The 21330-nt window shown below is 41.2% G+C and overlaps 1 protein-coding gene across 3 annotated transcripts in view; it reads left to right on the forward strand.

Annotated features, from left to right (window-relative positions):
- SLC25A12 (solute carrier family 25 member 12) overlaps positions 1-21330 on the forward strand; it is an 89502-nt gene continuing 68172 nt past the window's right edge. Inside the window, exons 1-5 of one of the 3 annotated variants that reach the window (XM_030579238.1) lie at positions 436-719; positions 1214-1267; positions 17188-17244; positions 19105-19201; positions 20876-21018. In XM_030579238.1, the coding sequence (XP_030435098.1) occupies positions 20909-21018 (110 nt within the window). In that variant the 5' untranslated portion in view covers positions 436-719; positions 1214-1267; positions 17188-17244; positions 19105-19201; positions 20876-20908. Of the gene's footprint in view, positions 98-432; positions 720-1213; positions 1268-17187; positions 17245-19104; positions 19202-20875; positions 21019-21330 lie in introns of those variants that run through there. The other 2 variants (XM_030579237.1, XM_030579236.1) reach the window with 2 other exon arrangements.

Raw genomic sequence — 21330 nt, forward strand, 5'->3', positions numbered from 1 at the left:
TTAGCATAGGGCCGGGCTGCGGCGGCGCGGCTGGCTGGTGGTATCGCCGGGCTGGCAACTCCTCCTCCCCCTCCCCGCGCTCAGCATGGCGGTCAAGGTGACTCTGCTCCTCCGTCGCTTGTTGCATAAGGAGCCGGGTGTTGCGGGCGGCCAGTTCGGGGGCAGGCGGGGAGCTGGCGGCGGGGGCTGCTGCTCCTCTGTGGGCCTGATACCCGGCAGCGGCCCCCAGAGAGCAACGCTGGGGAAGGGGGCGATGGGGTGTGAGGGAGATGGGGGGAAGAGAGCGCCCCCCACCGCGGGACAAGGAGTGGGAGGGGAAGAGGGGAGAGCGCCCCTCGGGGGGCAGGGGCGAGTAGTGGGAAGGAAGAGAGGAGCTTTGGGGGGAAAGGGTCCTGTGGTGGGGGATGGGAGGGAGCAGCTCTGGATGGAAAGGTCCTGTGGTGGGGGCAGGGAGCAGCTTTGGGTTAAGGGTCTGTTGTGGGCAGTGTGGGGGTGAGAGCAGTTCTGGGGAGGTATTGAGGGTGAATAGAGTAGCTCTTTGGGAAAATGGGAGTTTTCCAGCAGGAGCTTGCAGAGGAGTCCTCAGCTGGGGGAGCACAGTTGGGGTCAGGGAATTTTCAGAACAATGCATCTCACTTGGAAAAATATTGATGATTCTTGTGCATGTTTGTTGTTCTGTTGCACTTAGTCAAGCCAAAGGTGTAAAATGTGTTTGCTTGGTAAGTTTTTAGCCTACAAGTGTAGCCTGGATGCTGGCGCATGTGCTTGAACTTTTCAGTGTCCCAAGGTCTTCCCAATTGTTTGTCTGAACTAGAGAGTGGTCATGTTTTAATTCAAGTTAACTAAGACAATTATAAATGCAAATGGAGACACTTCACAAGTGTTAGCAATTTACTGCAACTTCTTCTGCTAAGGACAATTTCTACCATTTGGAGCACTGGAGATACTGTTGCTCCTGACATTTGGGCCTGTTTCACTGTCTCCCTTGTTCTCAGACAACAGTTACTGAGTTTGACAGCTATCACTACTCCCTGAATTGTTTTAAAGTTAAGCAATGAAAACTTTGATTGTAATGTTTGGGATTCTGTTTATCAGTTAGATAAGAGAGCTGACATTTGTTACCCTTATCAGCATAGATTGCATGAGGATTCCCTACGCTACAAGTCAATTACCTAGCTAGTAAAGCATTAACTTTAATTTCTTGACTTTACAGGTGCAAACAACCAAAAGAGCGGATCCCAATGAGCTACGGAACATATTTTTGCAGGTAAACTGATTCATTTGATTGACAGTTATTTCAAGGTATGCCTTCACTACCAATGTTAAAGCGCTCCCACGGCTGTGTAGTTGCGGCACCAGTGCTGGAAGAGAGCTCTCCCAGTGCTGTAAAAAACATCTCCACGAGGGTAGTAGCTACCAGTGCTGGGAGTGTGGCTCCCCAGCGCTGGTGCACTGTCTACACTGCCACTTTATAGTGCTGAAACTTGCATTGCTCACGGGGGTATTTTTCACATTCTTGTGCGAGAACATTTCAGAGCTGTAAAGTGGCAGTGTAGACAAGGCCTAACCGTTGATATGCCAGGGAGGGGTGGTTGCTTTGGGGAGTGGTTACTATGGTGGGGTGGTTGCTATGGGAGAGCGGTTGGTACACCGCTACCTCGATATAACGCCACCCGATAAAACACTAATTTGTATATAATGCGGTAAAGCAGTGCTCCCGGGAAGCGGGGCTGCGCACTCCGGTGAATCAAAGCAAGTTCAATATAACATGGTTTCACCTATAACATGGTAAGATTTTTTGGCTCCCAAGAACAGCGTTATATCGAGGTAGAGGTGTATGTCAAAGTATGTGACACACATTTTATGTCACACTCAGATCTTTAAAGTTCACATTGTTTATATTGTATGTCTAAAGGCCCTTTTAGGTTTGACTGGTATTAAGGTAAACTGATACTGAAACAAGTTATTGCTTAATATTTCTTTCCTTCAAATATTTTTGAAATAGTTACAACATTTCCTCTATAGCACAAAAACAAAACCTCAAACCCTAAGCTGCATTATTTTTTTAAGTTACATTTTTCAAGATAATAAAAAGCCCTACCTTGAAAGTGGTTTTCTACTGTAGATCTTACCTTAAGGATTTTCCTGATTCTCTTACAAAAATGTTGTACTATAGTTAAGAGTCATAAAAAAATCTACACCTCAGCTTGCTGTGTGTGTGTAAGTACTAATCTGTTTATATCATGTCACTTTCTTAGTGTAAGGTACCCAAATTGGTATGTTTATACTGAATTACTGGAAGCTTTTTTTCCCCTCCTCTCTGATTTCTCTCAAGCCGTCAGAAAGATAATTCTAAAAGGAAAACACAAAATTATGAAAGTAAGATTTTGTAACAAGATTGATGTGATCAAATGTGGGGCAGTGTCTTTGGTCCTAGATTGTGTCCCTTAATATTTTAAATATCTTTCCATGTAAAAGTATTTCCCTTACATTCAGAAATTCTCAAGTAAAATACTTTAGCTAGAATACAGGAAATGAAAGTAATTTTAAATTAAGGAGTTCCACTGGAAATAAGACTGTAATAACACAAGTCACCTTTATGTCTCCCTTGACATGTGACCTTTGATGCTGTATTGTCAAGTTCCCAGATGTGATAAGCAGCCAAGAGACCCTTTTGGCTGAGAGAACTGATTATATCTAACCACCACATTTTTTGTTAACTTGAATACAGGGGTGGGTGCTAAAAATTGCAATGTTATATTCAAATGATTCTGTCTGATTTTTTAACACCTGATATACCATGTAAATTCCCTTCCCCCAGCATAAAAGCATAAACTGAAGATGTAGTATTTAGTCTTAAAGAATAAAATAGTTTAAGTATTAATTTATTGAAGTACAAATGAATATTAGATATCTAAAAGCTGTTTTATTGGCTTCTGGACTTCTGGTAGTTAGACCGTCAAACAAAGATTTTGCAAGTCATGCACAAGACTTGAAACATGACTGGGTTGTTTTCTGACATTTGACGTATTTAACTCTTTGCATACTCTGATTCTGTTCAACTGGAATGCTCTGTATAATACGGAGCATATGTGATTCTTGTCTTACGTTTTGTTTTGAAGTAGGAGTTTTTTGTTGCTAAAATGAAGTAAATTATTTGAAGTCATGTATGTAGTAGTTTTATCCTTACAGGGATGCTAAATCTGCAAGTTCTCGATATGAAGTTAAATATTTTACTGGGAGGTAGGCAGTTTGTTGTTTTTAAAAAGTCTTAATTCCACAAGTTCTACAACAGATATGCTTTGTTTTGTGCGCATGAGAAATGAAGATGTAATGGCTGCCATATTACTTTTCTTGCATATCTGAAACTTGCAATAAAAAAGCTATAGGAACTTAAACATTTTAAATTGTACTAGTATTTAGAGGTACATCAAATTAAGAAAAAGTTACAGGCATAGAGAGACATCTTCTTGTGTTTCTTTTTGATAATTTGGCAAATTACACAAGTTTGAAATCCCGTTCATGCTATGTTGGTAGGTTATAAATAAACTTACTGTATTTATAATTTTTTTATCACAACAGAAACCCTCCAGACAAAAACGAATAGAACTTTGTTGAGAAATAGTGTTACAAGACATTTCATAGGTCAGATATGTTGTGCTCTTTGCTGAGAGTGCAAGTCTGTTCCATGTTGTTCAGCTAAAGGGCGTGCATTCCTGCCTAAATTTGGCTTCCCTTGAAAATAGACACAAGTAATATTGAGAATCATGAAGTGGAATAGAGTTCATGTGTTCACCTTGCACTGTGGTACAGGGTGTCCTTATCCTTCCTCCTGTTCGCATGATACATTCTACTAAATGTTACCATCCAATTCACGTGAATATATTAGTGTGTATGCTGTGCCTATATTATCAGAATTTCTGAAGCTTGGTGTAAGATTTTATTATTTAAATTATTAAAGTGTTAGCAGAAAATATTTTTATTTTTAGAGTACAAAAGCTTAAAGGAACAAAACAAAGGAGAAGTTGAAATGGAGAGCAGGAGGGACACAGATCTCTTTAGGACAGTGTTTATCTAATTTCTTGGTGAGCCTCCATTTTTTTTCCTAAAGGAGATGTAGTTAAATGTGGGAAGTATCTGGTTGAATGAGTCCCTGTCACTTGAACCCAAAATGGAACTCAACTAGCAAGAAAGAAAAAGGAACATGTTACCCTTTTCCATTTATTAAAAATGCAGTACCATTTTTTCCATTAAAAGTCCATTTTCTCAAATCCATTGCACCTGATTTAATGAGAATGATGAGAGGAATACCTGTGAATTTTTTCTTCTGTAAAGGATAAAGTTTGGAGGGCTAGAGGAAATATTAGTTTAGGCTGAAAACCAATGTGATGACATCTAACTGTATGTTAAAAAGACAGACTGTAGTTAGCTTAGACATGTTATGTTGTGGTGGTAGAAAACAAGATGTTCGAATTAATCAAATGCTCAGTTTTGAATGATCCTTTTTATGTGTGATAAGAATTCTCTTTTGCAAAGAAATAATTTGAAATTGAAGAATCCATTTTAATTTTAGTATAAAGTTTAATATGTGATGAAGTAAATTTGTTTTAATTTTGGGGTAAATTAAATAACTTCTTTATATATTCACTTATATTTATCAGAGTTTAGTCAAATGTTTTATTTTTTTCATGCTAAGAGAGTCTTGCTTTATAGATTGCATCGCAGAAAGGTCACTTGGGGCCAGATACTATGAACTTATAAATGCATGTCGAAAGTGAAAGGCTTATCTACTTTGTCACTCCTTATTATGTTGGCTTTTTGCCAGCACCTTTTCTAAATACAGTATCGTGACTTTCTCATATGGAGCTGAGTATAATCTGTCAGATAACGGTTCATTGATTTGTATAAAAAATAAATTCCAAAACAGTTTCTTTATTGTAAAATAATTCACAATTTAATAAAAATAGTTTGATTAGTTTGTTTCTAAAGAAATAGGATGATTATGTTTACATGCTTAAATGTTTACTGTCTTTCATGTGCCCTTGACTCCATGCTCCCTCTTTTATAACTGAATTCTGCTGCTGTTGTGGATATTTCCAGTACCCTGTATGTTCTGTGATCTTGCATATGCAGAGTTTACTGTGGAATGCACTCCTTACAGCAGAATCATGCTTCATAATCTAAGGTTTTATTATTTTAAAATGGAAGGGTAACTTTAAGGTGGTGTTGCAATGATGTTTGCCTGAGTTTGCAAACATGCAGGAACTCTGAAATAATAGCTCTGATAAAATGTGAACTACCCTGTTCATTTTAATGGAGCGTTAATTCTTAAATCTAAGACAACAGTTTATTGTTTGTCATATGGTGAGTCCCACATGCCCTAGTCAAAAAAAGGGCCCATTTTGCTAGCTTTCGTACAAATACATAGACAAATGCCTTCCCTGGCCCAAAAACTTTGCAGTCTAAGACAAGACACAAGTGGATGTAACAAACAAATAGGAGAAGATGGATGAAGATAATAATTATAGGTTTGTAGTCATTTAAAGTTATTTATTTTTTCTAATTACAAGGAATAAATTTAAATGTTTGCTTTTAATCATGTCACTGCTGATAATTTTAACAGCAGTATACATCTAATATTTTTCTTAACCCGCAGTCCCAAACAATTGCCACACTTTCTCTGGAGCCAAAAGCCCTGCCTTCCTCTTTCTCAGATTTTGAAACTTCTAGCTTCTCTGATAACTTCTGTGATGCAGTTATAGATTGTCAAAACAAAAATATATATTCAGTGCAAAAAACTATGAAACATTGAAGACTAAAATTGTGGATCACAGCTTACCATAATTTGAATGTAACAAAAGTAAACACTGGGGCTACTGTAATTATTGCTGTATTCATTTTGTTTAATATGCCAAAACACTCCAATTATTTTAAATGAAGCTACTCCAGAATTTCCAGTATGCCATCCAGAGATCTGCACATGCATGGGAGCCTTGCTGCAGAAATTAGTTCCAGCATGTACATGGGACTATAGTGTTTCTCTTAAATGGTGTGTGCACATCAGAGTATTATAAAAATACTGTGACGCGTGGCTAGAAAGGGTAAAGCATCCTGCAAAATAAATAACTCTCAGAAGACATACAGGGAGTGAATGTTTGTGTTTGTGTATTACATATGTATAAGTAGGGTGGACAGTGTAATTAACAGTCCTTGTCTATACTGTATTCTGATAATTCAGAGGTCAAAAGAAAATCATATATTGTAAATTAATTGTAAACTCGGGATATCTTAGTATTCATCTCTTTTTGAAATGTATTGAGTGGTGGAGGAACAATCAAAGAGCCTTATGTTAATTCGTATAGCTTAGTACCAGCGATGGACCTCCTTCAAAGTCATCCTAATTACCTTTTGTTTCCTGAGGAATTTCAACTTGTCAAAAGACATGAAATTGTGTAAAAGATCCTTGGGTCCTGATTCTGTCATCTCAGGTCTGCTTAAGCTTCATCAGGAGAAGTTTGAGTTGCAAGACTGAGGTCCCAGATATGCTAATATGCCCTGAATATGATATTTGGACATTGGACTGTGACCTGTAACTGAATGCTAAAGGAACTCTTTACAACTACAAAGCTCACCATCTCTACTATGAATCTGAATCTTAAGAATTGAACTCGTGTCTATATGTATATTGATCTTTTAACCATACTCTCTCTCTCCTGTTTTTTAATAAATTTTAGTTTAGTTAGTAAGAATTGGCTGTAGCGTGAATTTGGGTAAGATCTGAAACATTAATCTGGAAGGTAATGTGTCGGATCCTTTGGGATTGGTAGAACCTTTTCTTTGATATGATGAAATAAGATTTACAGAAATTTTCATCATATTTGACGTGAATACCTGGATGGAAACCTGAGGCTGGATCACTTTAAGGGAACTGTGTTGTTTGGACTTCTGAGTAACCAGTAAGATAATAATAAAGAAGCTGTTTTATGCTGGTTTGGTGAATCAGAGGGCTTGGCTACACTCGAAACTCCAAAGTGCTGCCGCTGCAGCACTTTGAAGTGTGAGTGTGGTCGCGGCGCCAGCGCTGGAACAGGGCTGGCTCTAGCAATTTCGCCGCCCCAAGCACGGCAGCACGCCGCGAAGGGCACTCTACCGCTCGCTGGTCCAGCAGCTCCGGTGGACCTCCCACAGGCTTCCCTGCGGGGGGTCTGGTGGTCCCGCGACTCTGCTGGACCTCCCGCAGGCATGCCTGCGGATGCTCCACTGGAACCGCGGGACCAGCGGACCCTCTGCAGGCATGCCTGTGGGAGCTCCACCCGAGCTGCCTGCCGCCGTCCCGGCAATGGGCAGAGAGTCCCCCTTGGCATGCTGCCCCAAGCATGCGCTTGGCGCGCTGTGGCCTGGAGCCGGCCCTGTGCTGGGAGAGAGATCTCCCAGCGCTGCAGGTACTCCACCTCCCTGTGGGGATTAGCTTACAGCGCTGGGAGCTGCGTTCCCAGTGCTGGGGCACTGTTTACAACTGACACTTTACAGCGCTGTAACTTGCTGCGCTCTGGGGTGTTTTTTCACACCCCTGAGCGAGAAAGTTGCAGGGCTGTAAAGTGCCAGTGTACCCAAGGCCTAAGTCAAGGGTCAGCAACCTTTCAGAAGTGGTGTGCCAAGTCTTCACTTACTCACTCTAAGGTTTTGCATGCCAGTAATACATTTTATTGTTTTTAGAAGGTCTCTTTCTATAAGTCTATAATATATAACTAAACTATTGTTGTATGTAAAGTAAATAAGGTTTTTAAAATATTTAAGAAGCTTCATTTAAAATTAAATTAAAATGCAGAGCCCCCCAGACCAGTGTCCAAGATCCAGGCAGTGTGAGTGCCACTGAAAATCAGCTCACGTGCCGCAGGTTGCCTACCCCTGATCTAAGTATTACAATACCCACCAGCTTTTTGGGGTTTGACTACCCCATTCTTTGCAGTTCACCCTAATTGAGTGACCATAGCTGGCTCCCCACTAGGACCCTGGTCACAGTGGTGTAGTCATGCTTGGATACACGTTAACACAGGTTAATTGGGTTTTTGAATCAGAACCGTATGCTTGTCAAAATTTAATTTTGATATTGGAGAGTTTAAGGGTTAAAAATCAGTTACAGTGAGTGACTCACGATCAAGATCCTGACAGAAAATGCTTGGAAGAATTGTGCTTACAAACTGGGTTTTATTTTAAGCAAAAGGCCCCAGAGCAGGAACTAAAAAAATCTGTTAATTGCCATTGATAAGGAAGCAGGCTCAGTGAAAACGCTTGCAGTGAAAAACCAGCAGCTAGAACTTGACCAAAAGCAAAAAAATAGCTGATATGAAAGGAGAAGCTGTTGAAAGAGAACACCTGTGTTTTGAACATGAACAAAGAATGGCATAAATTTGATTGCAGGAACTAGAAGCTAAGGCAGAAGTGAACAAACTTAAGCTCCAACTCAAGAGAATAAAAGGACAGAAACTGTATCATTCTGGAAAGTCAGCTCCTCTCAACAGCAAAGATGGGGATAGAATCTATCCAGTTTGTAACAATGTTGGTGTGTTGTTTGACTCTAAGCAATTGTCTGTGTGTAACCAAATTTACCCCAACCCTGCCACCTTTTATGTAAATGCTTTTACATTGAGTTTGGGTGAAGGTAATCCCATAACTCATGCAGAGAATGTAAAAGTCAATGGTAAAGCTGTTTATGGCAAATTAGAGCTTCTAATATCACTCTTGTTAAAACAGATTTTGTCAAAGAGGAACATTATTTACCAAATAATATTGAATATTGTAATCTTCTATGAGTTTATTGTAAATGTGCCTTTAACCAGAATCCATCTTGAATGGAATGGTGTTAAACGTGAAGTTATAGCTGGTGTAAGGAAGTTATTGCCTAAGGATCTTTTGACTGGGGATGATATTAAAACTTTGTTCAGTTAAGTTGATGACATAAACCAGTCACAGGAAAGAAATAATCCTGAACCTGTGTCTACTAGGGGCAAGGATTTGCCTATGGAGAGTTTCTCTAAATGTTTGTGTGAGGAAGATAGCTGTTTATCTGTGCAATGAAACAGTGAATAGGTGGAAAAAATTCCTAATTGTCTGGTATCTCAGAAGTGAATCTGGTATTAGACCCAGGGGGAGGGATAGCTCAGTGGTTTGAGCATTGGCCTGCTAAACCCAGGGTTGTGAGTTCAGTCCTTGAGGGGGGTCACTCTAGGGGTCTGGGGCAAAAATCTGTCCAGGGATTGGTCCTGTTTAGAGCAGAAGGTTGGACTAGATGGCCTCCCAAGGTCCCTTCCAACTGATATTCTGTGATTTTAAGGCTCAGGGAGATGTTTCTGTAGAGCAAATTAAAGTTGGTGATCAGGTTAAAACCCTAATTGAGGAAGAAAAGGGTAATTTTTTTTATGAGTCATGGAATGTTGGCTAGTAAAGCTTGGGAAAGCAAGTCTGACCCAGGTAAAAGTGATCTGCTTAAAGTAGCTCAGTGTAATAAGACACTATTTGTAGAAAACAGCAGTTTATCTGTTAAGGGAGGGAAAGGCAAAGAAAGTTTAGATGAACATAGGCAGCCTTCTGAGCTGATGGCTTTGTCTCATCAGCAGTTTTGGAAGGCAAGGTTAGTGGAACATGAGTATCCCTGTACCTTACCTGTTACCAGTGTGGAGAATTTTGACAGTGAAGGAAATGTTCCTGTGTCTGTTAGGGGTAATGACTTGCCTATGAAGGGAGCTACCCCAATCTCCAAGCAATTGTCTGTGAACAGCCATGTGTGCTGGGAAAAAGGAAGGGATATTCCAAGCTGTTTTTCTGTTAAAGAGGAATGTTTCTCCAGCTCTTTTCTGTCTGTAAAGCAGACAGAAGAAGCCTGTCAGCCTATGATGGTTGAAAATTTATCAGTTGACCTAGAGCTGATTCTGGATACAACTGAAGCCCAGGAAGGAAGTGGTCCTGAATTTGTATCTGCTAGGGATGATGACATTATAACTAGGTTGCATCCAGTTAATGTCATAAATAGCTCTCAGAGACCAAGCGATTCTGGTGCTTCTATTTTGCCTGTTGCTAGTATGTTGCTGGGTAAAGATATGATAACCTTGTCTGATCAGGGTGATATAGCCAGGGCACAAGGAAAGCATAAGGTTACTTGACTGTTATCCACTAATAGTGTGGAAACTTGTAACAGGGAAGAGAATGCTTCTAATCTTGTGACTATGAAGTCTAGCAGTTTACCTGAAAGAGAGTTTGTGAAAATCCTCCTAATGGGACAGAGATGATTCTGGATTTAAGTGAAACCCAGAAAGTGTCTGTTTTGCTCAGGAAAATGTTCCTTTAGAGCAAGCCCTAGGTGAAAAGGGCAAGGGCAGAATTTCTGTGAAAAATGGGTTGTTGCTTAGAAAAATTCCTGAAGAGAAAAATCTTCAGGATAGTTTTTTGCAAGCAGTTTGCTGCAATTCAGGCCTGGTCTACACTACGTGTTTAAACCGAATTTAGCAGCGTTAAACCGAATTAACCCTGCACCCATCCACACAACGAAGTCCTTTATATCAATATAAAGGGCTCTTTAAACCGATTTCTGTACTCCTCCCCGACGAGGGGAGTAGCGCTCAAATCAGTATGGCCATGTTGGATTAGGGTTAGTGTGGCTGCAATTCGACGGTATTGACCTCCGGGCGGTATCCCACAGTACACCACTGTGACCGCTCTGGAAAGCAATCTGAACTCAGATGCGCTGGCCAGGTAGACAGGAAAAGCCCCACAAACTTTTGAATTTCATTTCCTGTTTGCCTAGCATGGAGCTCTGATCAGCACGGGTGGCGATGCAGTCCCAAGTCCAAAAAGAGCTCCAGCATGGACCATACAGGAGATCTCTGTATGGGGAGACAAATCTGTTCTATCAGAGCTCCATTACAGAAGACAAAATGACAAAGTGTTTGAAAAAATCTCCAGGCTATGGTAGACAGAGTCCACAGCAGGGACTCAGCACAGTGCTGTGTGATAAGCGTAATGGAAAGCCAAAGAATCAAATGGATGCTCATGGAGGGAGGGAGGAGGTACTGAGGATTCCAGCTATCCCACAGTCCCCGCAGTCTCCGAAAAGCATTTGCATTCTTGGCTGAGCTCTCAATGCCTGAAGAGTCAAAAACATTTTCCCGGGTGTTTCAGGGTATATGCCGTCAATTTACCCCAGTGACAAAAGGCTAAACGGGCTCCATGGTTGCCATGCTATGGCGTCTGCGAGGGCAATCCAGGGAAAAAGGGTGCAAAATGATTGTCTGCCATTGCTTTCACGGAGGAAGGATTGAGTGACGACATTTACCCAGAATCACCCGCAACACTGTTTTTGCTTTGGGATCTCAATCCAGAATTCCAATGGGCGAGGGAGACTGCGGGAACTATGGGATAGCTACGGGATAGCTACACACAGTGCAACACTCCGGAAATCGACGCTAGCCTCGGTGCATGGACGCACACCACCGAATGAATGTGCTTAGTATGGCCGCGTGCACTCGACTTTATACAATCTGTTTTACAAAACTGGTTTCTGTAAAATCGGAGTAATCCCATAGTGTAGACATACCCTAATGGGTATGGAAGTGATTTGATTGAGTTAACTCAGGGTGAATCATTGTATAGAGAAAGCAACAGTTTGTTCAGGAGACTTGTTCTAGTTCCTAACTGCCGGAGTCTTTCTGAGTTGTATAGATCCACAGACTTTTCTTTAGAAAGATCCAGTGAATATCTTTGAAAAGATTTCGAATGAAATAAAAATTGGTAGGGAATTTAAACAGCCCTGTAAGCTTAACCAACTTGTTGGCGAGGCAATGTTGTTGGAACATGAATGTCTCCATGTTGATTCTTTAAGTAAGCAGTCTGTGACTCAGGCACTGAGGAAAGATCGGGTTAGTGGGATACAAGGATGCAGGGGAGAGTAGGCAAACTCTCATCTCTAGATATTTTGATTATGACTTGTAGTCTCTTAGCCCTGATCTACACTACGAGTTTAGGTCGAATTTGGCATCATTAGATCGATTTAACCCTGCACCTGTCCACAGGACGAAGTCATTTTGGTCGACTTAAAGGGCTCTTAAAATCGATTTTTGTACTCCTCCCTGACAAGGGGATTAGTGCTGAAATCGAATTCACCAGGTCAGATTTGGGGTAGTGTGGATGCAATTCGACAGTGTTGGCCTCAGGGAGCTATCCCAGAGTGCTCCATTGTGACGGCTCTGGACAGCACTTTCAACTTAGATGAACTAGCCAGGTACACAGCAAAAACTCTGGGAACTTCTGAATTTCATTCCCTGTTTGGCCAGTGTGGCGAGCGCATCAGCACAGGTGACCATGGAGTCCCAGAATCACAAAAGAGCTCTAGCATGGACTGAATGGGAGGTACTGAATCTGATTGCTGTTTGGGGAGATGAATCTGTGCTATCAGAACTCCGTTCCAAAAGACGAAATGCCAAAAAATTTCAAAAAATCTGCAAGGGTATGATGGACAGAAACTACAACAGGGACCTAAAGCAGTGCCGCTTGAAAATTAAGGAGCTCAAGGAAGCCTACCAAAGCCGTAGACATGCTTCTTCTATGATGAGCTGCATGCAATTCGGGTGTGAGTGTCTACCACTACCCCACCCCTGTCTGTGGACACCTGCAAGGGGGGAATCTCATTCAACAGGGATGAGGATTTTGGGGATAAGGAAGATGAGTTGGAGGAAGATGAGGATAGCGCACAGCAGGCAAGCGGAGAAACCATTCTCTCCGACAGCCAGGATCTGTTTATCACCCTGGAGACAATACCCTCCCAAGGTGGGCTCACGGACCAGGAAGCTGGAGAAGGCACCTCTGGTGAGTGTACCTTTGTAAATGTAATGCATGGTTTAAAGAAAGCGTGTTTAATGATTTATTTGTCCTGAAGACTTGGGATGCATTCGTGGCCAGTACAGCCCCTCCTTTTAAATGGCCAACCCAGCAGGTGCTTGGTATGGGAAAGGAGGGCGCTGCTGTTTGAAACCATTCCCACATGTTATGAAGGTTGAAGAAGCCAAAAATCTGTGGCTTACTATGGCTGCCTGCAAGCCAAATTCTGTTGCCCGGCCCTGCGTGAGTGATGTCTCACAGCAAACAGGTAGGCCCTCAATGTAAGAGGCAAAATGCAACCTTGTAATGAAAGCACATGAGCTATGTAATGTTAACAGCTTGGTTCACCTTGAAACAGTCTACCCATTGTTCTCTAAAATGTGTCTTTTTAAATACTACTCTCCCTTTTTTCCTCCTGCAGCTGCAAATGTTTCAAAGCTCCCCCCATCATCTCCATCCCAGAGGCTAGTGCAGATAAGAAGGTGAAAAAAACCCACTTGCGATGAAATGTTCTCCAACCTCATGCAGTCCTCCCGCACTGAAAGCGCTCAGCAGAATGCATGGAGACAAACGATGGCAGAGTTCAGGAAAGCAGAAAATGAATGCGATGACGGGGGGATGAGTGAGATGAGAGGTAGCGGCAGGGCGATGAGAGGAGGGAGGATGCAATGCTGAGGCTCCTGCGGGTGGGGAGAGGGCTCTGGGCACCCAACCACTCCACCCCAGAGGACTACCCAAGCAACAGAAGGCTGGCACTCAGTAAGTTTTGAAGTGCAGTGTGGCCTTGTCCTTCCCTCCTTCCCTCATCCACCACTCCATCTGGTGCTTCCCTCCTCCCCCACCCCTCCTGGGCTACCTTGGCAGTTATCTCCCTATTTATGAGACGAGTGAATAAAGAATGCATGATTTTGAAACAATAATTACTTTATTGCTTCTGCAAGCAGTGATTGAAGGAGGGAGGTTGGTTGGCTTACAGGGAAGTAGAGTGAACCAAGGGGGTGGGTTTTTCTCAAGGAGAAAGACACACAACTGTCACACCGTAGGCTGGCCAGTCATGAAATTGGTTTTCAAAGCTTCTCTGATGTGCAGCACGCCCTGCTGTGCTCTTCTAATTGCCCTGGTGTCTGGCTGCGCGTAATCAGTGGCCAGGCAATTTGCCTCAACCTCCCACCCCACCGTAAACGTCTCCCCCTTACTCTCAGATATTGTGGAGCACACAGCAAGCAGCAATAACAGTGGGAACATTGGTTTCGCCGAGGTCTAACCGAGTCAGTAAACTGCACCAGCACACTTTTAAACGTCCAAATGCACATTCTGCCACCATTCTGCACTTGCTCAGCCTGTAGCTGAATAGCTCCTTACTACTGTCTTTGCTGCCTGTGTATGGCTTCATGAGCCATGGCATTAAGGGGTAGGTTGGGTCCCCAAGGGTAACTTTAGGCATTTCAACATCCCCAACAGTTATTTTCTAGTCTGGGAAGTAAGTCCCTTCCTGCAGCTGTTCAAACGGACCAGAGTTCCTGCAGATGCGAGCGTCATGTACCTTTCCCGGCCATCTCACGTTGAAGTCAGTGAAATGTCCCTTGTGATCCACCAGTGCTTGCAGCACCATGGAAAAGTACCCCTTGCGGTTAATGTACTGGCTGTCAAGGTGGTCTGGTCTCAAGACAGGGATATGCGTTCTGTCTATTGCCTCACCACAGTTAGGGAATCCCATTGCAGCAAAGCCATCCACTATGACCTGCACATTTCCCAGAGTCACTACCCTTGATAGCAGCAGCTCAGTGATTGCGTTTGCTGCTTAGATCACAGCAGCCCCCACTCCAAATTGATTCCTGACTGACCGGTAGCTGCCTGGCATTGCAAGCTTCCAGAGGGCTATCGCCACTCCCTTCTCAACTGTGAGGGCTGCTTTCATCTTGGTATTGCGCTTCAGGGCAGGGAAAAGCAAGTCACAAAGTTCCATGAAAGTGCCCTTATGCATGCGAAAGTTTCTCAGCCACTGGGAATCATCCCAGACCTGCAACACTATGCGGTCCCACCAGTCTGTGCTTGTTTTCCGGGCCCAGAGTCGGCATTCACTGCGTGAACCTGCCCCATTACCACCATAATGTCCAAATTGCCAGGGCCTGTGCTTTGAGAGAAGTCTGTGTCCACGTCCTCATCACTGTCGTGATCATGCTGTCGTCACCTCTTTGCATGCTTTTGCAGGTTCTGCACATCCTGCAGGATAATGTGCGAGGTGTTTGCAATGCTCAAAACAGCAGCAGTGAGCTGAGCAGGCTCTATGCTTGTCGTGGTATGGTGTCTGCAGGAGAGCAGAGTTTTAGCGGAAGCGGTGGTTGATGACAGATGCCATGAGAATAGATATTTATACTGAATGATGAGAGGACCTGCGTAGTGGACAGGAGAGCATAGTTGCAGTAGAAGCGGTGGATGACTGAGGTCGTTTACTCTATTTAGCTCAGTCATCATTTTACTCAGTTGAGATTGAGCTCATTTACAACGGCAGGAGAGCAGAGTTGCAACGGAAGCAGTGGATGATGATGGTTTGCAGACCTACTGCACCGTCTGCTGTCAGCAGCACCCAGGGCACAAAAGCAGCGATGATGGTGAGCTGAGCTGAGTGGGCTCTATGCTTGCCATGGTATGGCGTCTGCACGGAAAAAAGGCACGAAATGGTTGTCTGCCGTTGCTTTCACGGAGGGAGGGGCGACTGATGACATGTACCCAAAACCATCCGCGACGATGTTGTAAATGTACATACATATGTGGTAGAACTGATGTTAATGTTGTTGCTAATGATTGTAACTAACTTGTTGCTGATACCAAGAACTATAAAAATGTACAATATGCATGATCTTTTGAAAAGCCCTTAAATATGTTAACAGTGGTACATAATTGAAACCCTTATGATTATGCTCTTTGTTTTAACAAGAACACACTTTGTGTTAAAAGGTCTGATGTTGAGACTTCACAGCTAGTGCATATACATATTTCTGAAACTGTTCCCAGCAGAAAATACACTACAAGCTTGATCTGTTGTGCACAAAGGGAAATTGAGGTACAACACCTCACAGCCTTCAGGGCTGAATGCCAGAATAAGTGCTCTCTGAAGAATATTAATGGCTATGTTAATACATAGCCAAACTCTGGAATCACTGAAGTGTTTCACAAAGTATGGGTTAAGTTTTTGGCTGGGGCCAAAGCATGCATCAATAATTTGGCCTTACAAAGAATTCAATGTAAACACAGCTCATATCAATGTGGGGAGAGCCTTAAGGTGTATCCAGGAGCTCTAATTTCGCCCTTCCACGCAAGTCTCATGCTGGGGGTTTGACGCATGGCTGAAAAGGGTTAAACATCCTGCAAAATAAACAATACTCAAAAGATATGTAGGGAGCTAATGTTTGTGTTTTTGTGTATTTACATATGTATAAGTAGGGTCAACAGTGTAATCAACAGTCCCTGTCTATTGTGTATTCTGATAATTCAAGGTCAAAAGAACATCCTATCATGTAAATGAATTGTAAACATGGGACATCTCAATTTTCATCTCTTCTTGAAATGTATTGTGAATGGTAGAGGAACAAGCAAATGATGGACCTCCTTCAAAATCATCCTAATTACCTTTTGTTCCCTGAGGAATTCCAACTTGTCAAAAGACATGAAATTGTATAAAAGATCCTTGGGTCCTGATTCTGTCATCTCAGGTCTGCTTAAGCTTCATCAGGGGAAGTTTGAGTCGCAAGACTGATGTCCCAGTTATGCTGGTACACCCTGAATATGATACTTGGAAATTGGACTGTGACCTATTAACTGAATTCTAAAGGAACTCTGCAACTACAAAGCTCACCATCTCTACTATCAGACACAGGGTAGCCGTGTTAGTCTGATCTGTAAAAAAACAACAAAAAGTCCTGTGGCACCTTATAGACTAACAGATGTATTGGAGCATAAGCTTTCATGGGTGAATAATGAGTCAGATGCATGTAATGGAAATTTCCAGAGGCAGGCCAGAATCAGTTTAGAGATAACAAGATTAGTTCAATCAGGGAGGATGAGGTCCTTTTCTAGCAGTTGAGGTGTGAACCTGAATCTTAAGAATTGAACTCATGTCTGTATGTATACTGATTTTTTTTAACCATACTCTTTTTCTCTCTCTTGTTTTTTAATAAATTTTAGTTTAGTTAATAAGAATTGGCTGTAGCGTGTATTTGGGGAAGATCTGAAACATTCACAAATACCCCAAACTCTGAAAATTGTTATGTTATAAGCAAGTGTAGTATTACTTTTTAATATCTAATGTTTTTACAGGGATAGCAGTAGGGTCTGCATCCTGCCTTTGCAAGGGGATTGGACTAGACTATCTAGGTATGTTCTGCCTCAGATTACTGTGGTCCTAAAACCAGGCATTTCCTCTCCTTTTTTCCTCCAAGAAGGTCTAGAATGATAAACATTAAAGGGGTAATGTCAAGATTGTTAATGTGTCCTGGTCACTTGACTGAAGAGGGTGCACTATAAGGAGGAATCTACTGAGGCTCTAGTTTGCTTCTGTCAAGTTACAAATATGGCCCTTAATTGGGTGAAATTTGAACGTCCTGTTATTCGTCAGATGCTTATGGGTTCCTGCTCTTCATGTTTGTATTTGGAGGAGATGGGAGTTTGTTTCGTTTTTGAGGAAAACCTAGTTTTTTTACTTGTTCTTTAAATCAAACTGACTGACATGCTTATGATTCAAGCTTTTACAAATTCAATTATACCTATTGGAATGATCTTTTATTAGTAATCTGAATAAAGACTTAATGAAAAGACTGGATACAAAGTGCTGTTCTGGAATTTTGGGATCTTAGGCACTTGCCTTTCTTAGAAGAAACACACTCACTGAGTCAATTTCTACATTGACATTACCGATAATTGAGCACTCTGATCTTATTTATTCAGTGTTCACTGGCAGACTGTTCTAGAAGACCCTCAGATTTTTGCAAATATTTCACAGTTTTAGGGCTTGAGCAAACATATTTAAATATAAAAATAATAACTATTTTTCACAAGAACCATTGTGTAAAATAAGTGGTGGTCATAGGAAAGAGAATCAGTAGTCAAATTCAGCTGGCTTGTAGTGGCTTGGTGAGCTGGTACAATTGGGTGGACTCCAAAATATAAACTTAACTTAGCTTTCAGATTCTGAACAAGTGCAGGGATGTTTTTCTGAATCTGAACACAACCTGAAACAGAGCTCAGAGGCATGAACTGCCCCAACTTATCTCAGTACATGTTAACTCTAGAGCATAATTATAATTTGAATAATAAATTCTGTTAATCTTCATTGATGCAAATATGCAAAAAAAATGGCATCAGCTGACAATTATTCCTGCATACAGAATAGGAAGAGGGATGATCATATGACTATCTGCATAATCTACTGAAAATGGCATCTTGTTTTGGCATCTCAAGCATGGACTTGCTTTGTAAGGGGAACTTGGGAAAGTAACAATACATTTTTCTCTGGATTAAAAACTTTAAAATGAATTCAACCTTAAATTTTTAAATATGGGAATCTAACTAAAATGGCAAAAGTGGCTACTGGAGATTAATAGGTGTTGGAAATATGCAATTTAAGTGTCTTGTGTTTTGGAAATGCTGAAATATTATAAGGACACAGTAAGAGTAAATTTGACCTGAAATTCAGGTTTTGAGACAAAAGAGTAGTAATGTTTCCAGTCATCTCTCCCAGCAGTATTTGCCGTAATAAAACCAGAAAGTGAGACCAATTTATATGTATGTAGTGCAAGATATAAAGAAAGCAAATTACTAAACAGCATAAAGGGTGAAATGTAAACTGTTTAACTTTCTCAATTTTAATTGGAGTATTTTTTACAATTAAGTTTTAAGATGAGTACCTATACACTATAGCTAAAATCGAACTATACCTAAACAGTTTTCTCCAGACACAGTTGTGTCCTACCCCATATTCATGGAGACAGATTCTATAAAGGCTTGCATAAAAATCCTCTCACTACAAATAGGAAAATATTCCAGCCTTAGAAATATATTATTTTGGTTGGATGTATCATACTGGTATGTAGGTTTAATATGAGCATTTGAGCCTGTGAAAGGTAATGATGAATTCATATATGTGTGGCAGATTTTTTGGAAGTGTGACTAAAGGATAAGTTTATTTAATTTCAGTATTTGTGATTTACCACTTTTCTTTTCTACTGTGTATATGAGAATCTTGGGTCAGAACTCAATACAGAGCAGTATGTGATGCGTAGCTGACTTTCATGAAGTCCGTGTAAGGTTTTCCTGGCTTACCTCACATTTTACTGTAAGTATTTTAGACCTTTTTTTAAATTTACACTTCAAAATATTGAGTATAACTTTTTTTGAAAAGTTAGCAAACTTGTTTTCCCTGCCAAAATCCTTTGGTACTTCCCTGGCTCTCCATGCTGTTTCAGTTTTTCCACACATTCATTCTCTGATCTTTCTCTGTTTGAAGTTAGTGGGGTTTTTAGATTTGAAATATTAAAATCTCTCGGGCACCACCCAGTTTTGTCTTTACACCTGCTATCAATGTAACTTTTTTTTTTTTTTTGCGGTCAATTATTACTGTATTAAAATTTAAAAATAGAGGCTTTTCAACTCTGGATCTAAGAAAAAGGGAAGGAAGGATCTTTTTATTGAGGATGTGGAGCCCAGAGGCTTGGACAGTGATCTTTCTGTATATTGTTACAAATAGATGCGTTTGGTTTAATGCATAAAAAAAGAAGCTGCAACATCCGTGCCGTACTCCCACCTACCCCCAAAAATGAAGCAACCTCTGGACAAAGTAGAAATGGGGTCCTTAGAAGTTGCTTTGAGTAATGCTTTTCTTTATATGTATCTTCAGCAGAAGATGAGTCTCCCATGGGCACACAGGCTGCGGGGCATGCCCATGGGGCAGAGGAGCTCCACCCACCCTTCCTGACCCCAGCTCGGTGTCCATCTGCCTGTCTAGCCGTGTCCCTCTCCTCCTAGTACCACACTCTGCTCCTCTAGTTTCCGGCCCAGACCCACCCTTATGAGGCACACCTCCCATCTGACTCAGCCCCATGAGGCACCCCCCCAATGACTCAACCCCTCCCAGTCTATAGATTTGGGGGACTCTGGCCATGGTTTGGGTGGGCCATGGCCCACCCAGGCCCACCTGTGGTTACCCCCCTGGTGAAAAAGCCGTAAAGTAAAAATCAGAATTGGTATTTTGGAATTCTGAAATAAAGTTTCTGGAACTGAAATGTTTTGGAAATTTTGATTGATAGGAAATTTCAGAAAGTTTTTTTTTTTCCTGATTTGAACTAAAAACAAATCTTGAAATCTTATAATTTCCCGCAAACAAGAGATTTAAAGTTTTGACCAGTTCTAGATTCAACATAAGTTAATGTATTTTGCTTCCAAATCTGTCTCACCACAGTAATGACTTTATAGTGTACATTACCACCAGTCCGCCTATTACCAGTACACAGCTATTGAAAGTGGCTTAACAATTCTGCATTTCCTATGATATTGTTGGTTTGTAAGGGTTAGATAGCTAAGTAAGGGATAAGACAGTCTTTCAAGGATTTGTTCCTAATCATTTTCTAATGACGATATTGAAAATGTAGCATGAAAATTATGGCCTTTTACAACTTTAAATGAGAAGTTATGTAGTTCTAATGGTTTGTCTGAATTTATGTAAATATACAAGCATGTAAGCAAATTTGTAATCTGCTTTTTTGTTAAAGGATGTGGCAGGTGCGTGAATCCATTGTTTGTTCCACAGGCATAATCTGATTCGTTGTATGAAATGACTAGCCTGCTGACACTTCAACTGTTTGAATAAAAGCCCTACATCACAAAGTAGTTGTTATTCTATGCAGTGTTTCATAATTTTGAAATTGATATTTGACTAACTGTACTAATTCAATAACCGCTAATCTAATCAGCATCCAAATTATATTATTTTGTTTTCTCTCTTTTACTGTAGTATGCCACTGTTGAGAAAGATGGAGAGCATTACATGACACCAGGAGATTTTGTGCAGAGATACCTAGGACTGTATACAGACCCAAATTATAATCCTAAAACCCTGCAACTATTGGCGGGAGTAGCAGATCAGACAAAGGATGGGTGAGAATTTTGCTTTCCATTACAAGCGTATAATTGGCAAATGATTTAAATGATTTAGTATGTCTTCTGGTTACTTTATTGCCTTCTAAAACAATATCTTAGTATTTGTATTGTGCTGTATGAGCTTAATTGTTTACCTAAATAATGAGATTTTCTCAAATTCAACAGATGGTTTTGTTTCAGACTATAGAGTATAACAAAGTATAACAACTTTTAAGGTGCTTTAACTGAGGTGTTAACATAGTACTTAGTATTTGAAGAAGTTCGTTCAGATCCTTGATCAACAACTATAGAGCCTTTAGCTGGCAAACG

Source organism: Gopherus evgoodei, chromosome 11 (assembly GCF_007399415.2).
Source record: "Gopherus evgoodei ecotype Sinaloan lineage chromosome 11, rGopEvg1_v1.p, whole genome shotgun sequence".
Lineage (NCBI taxonomy): Eukaryota > Metazoa > Chordata > Testudines > Testudinidae > Gopherus > Gopherus evgoodei.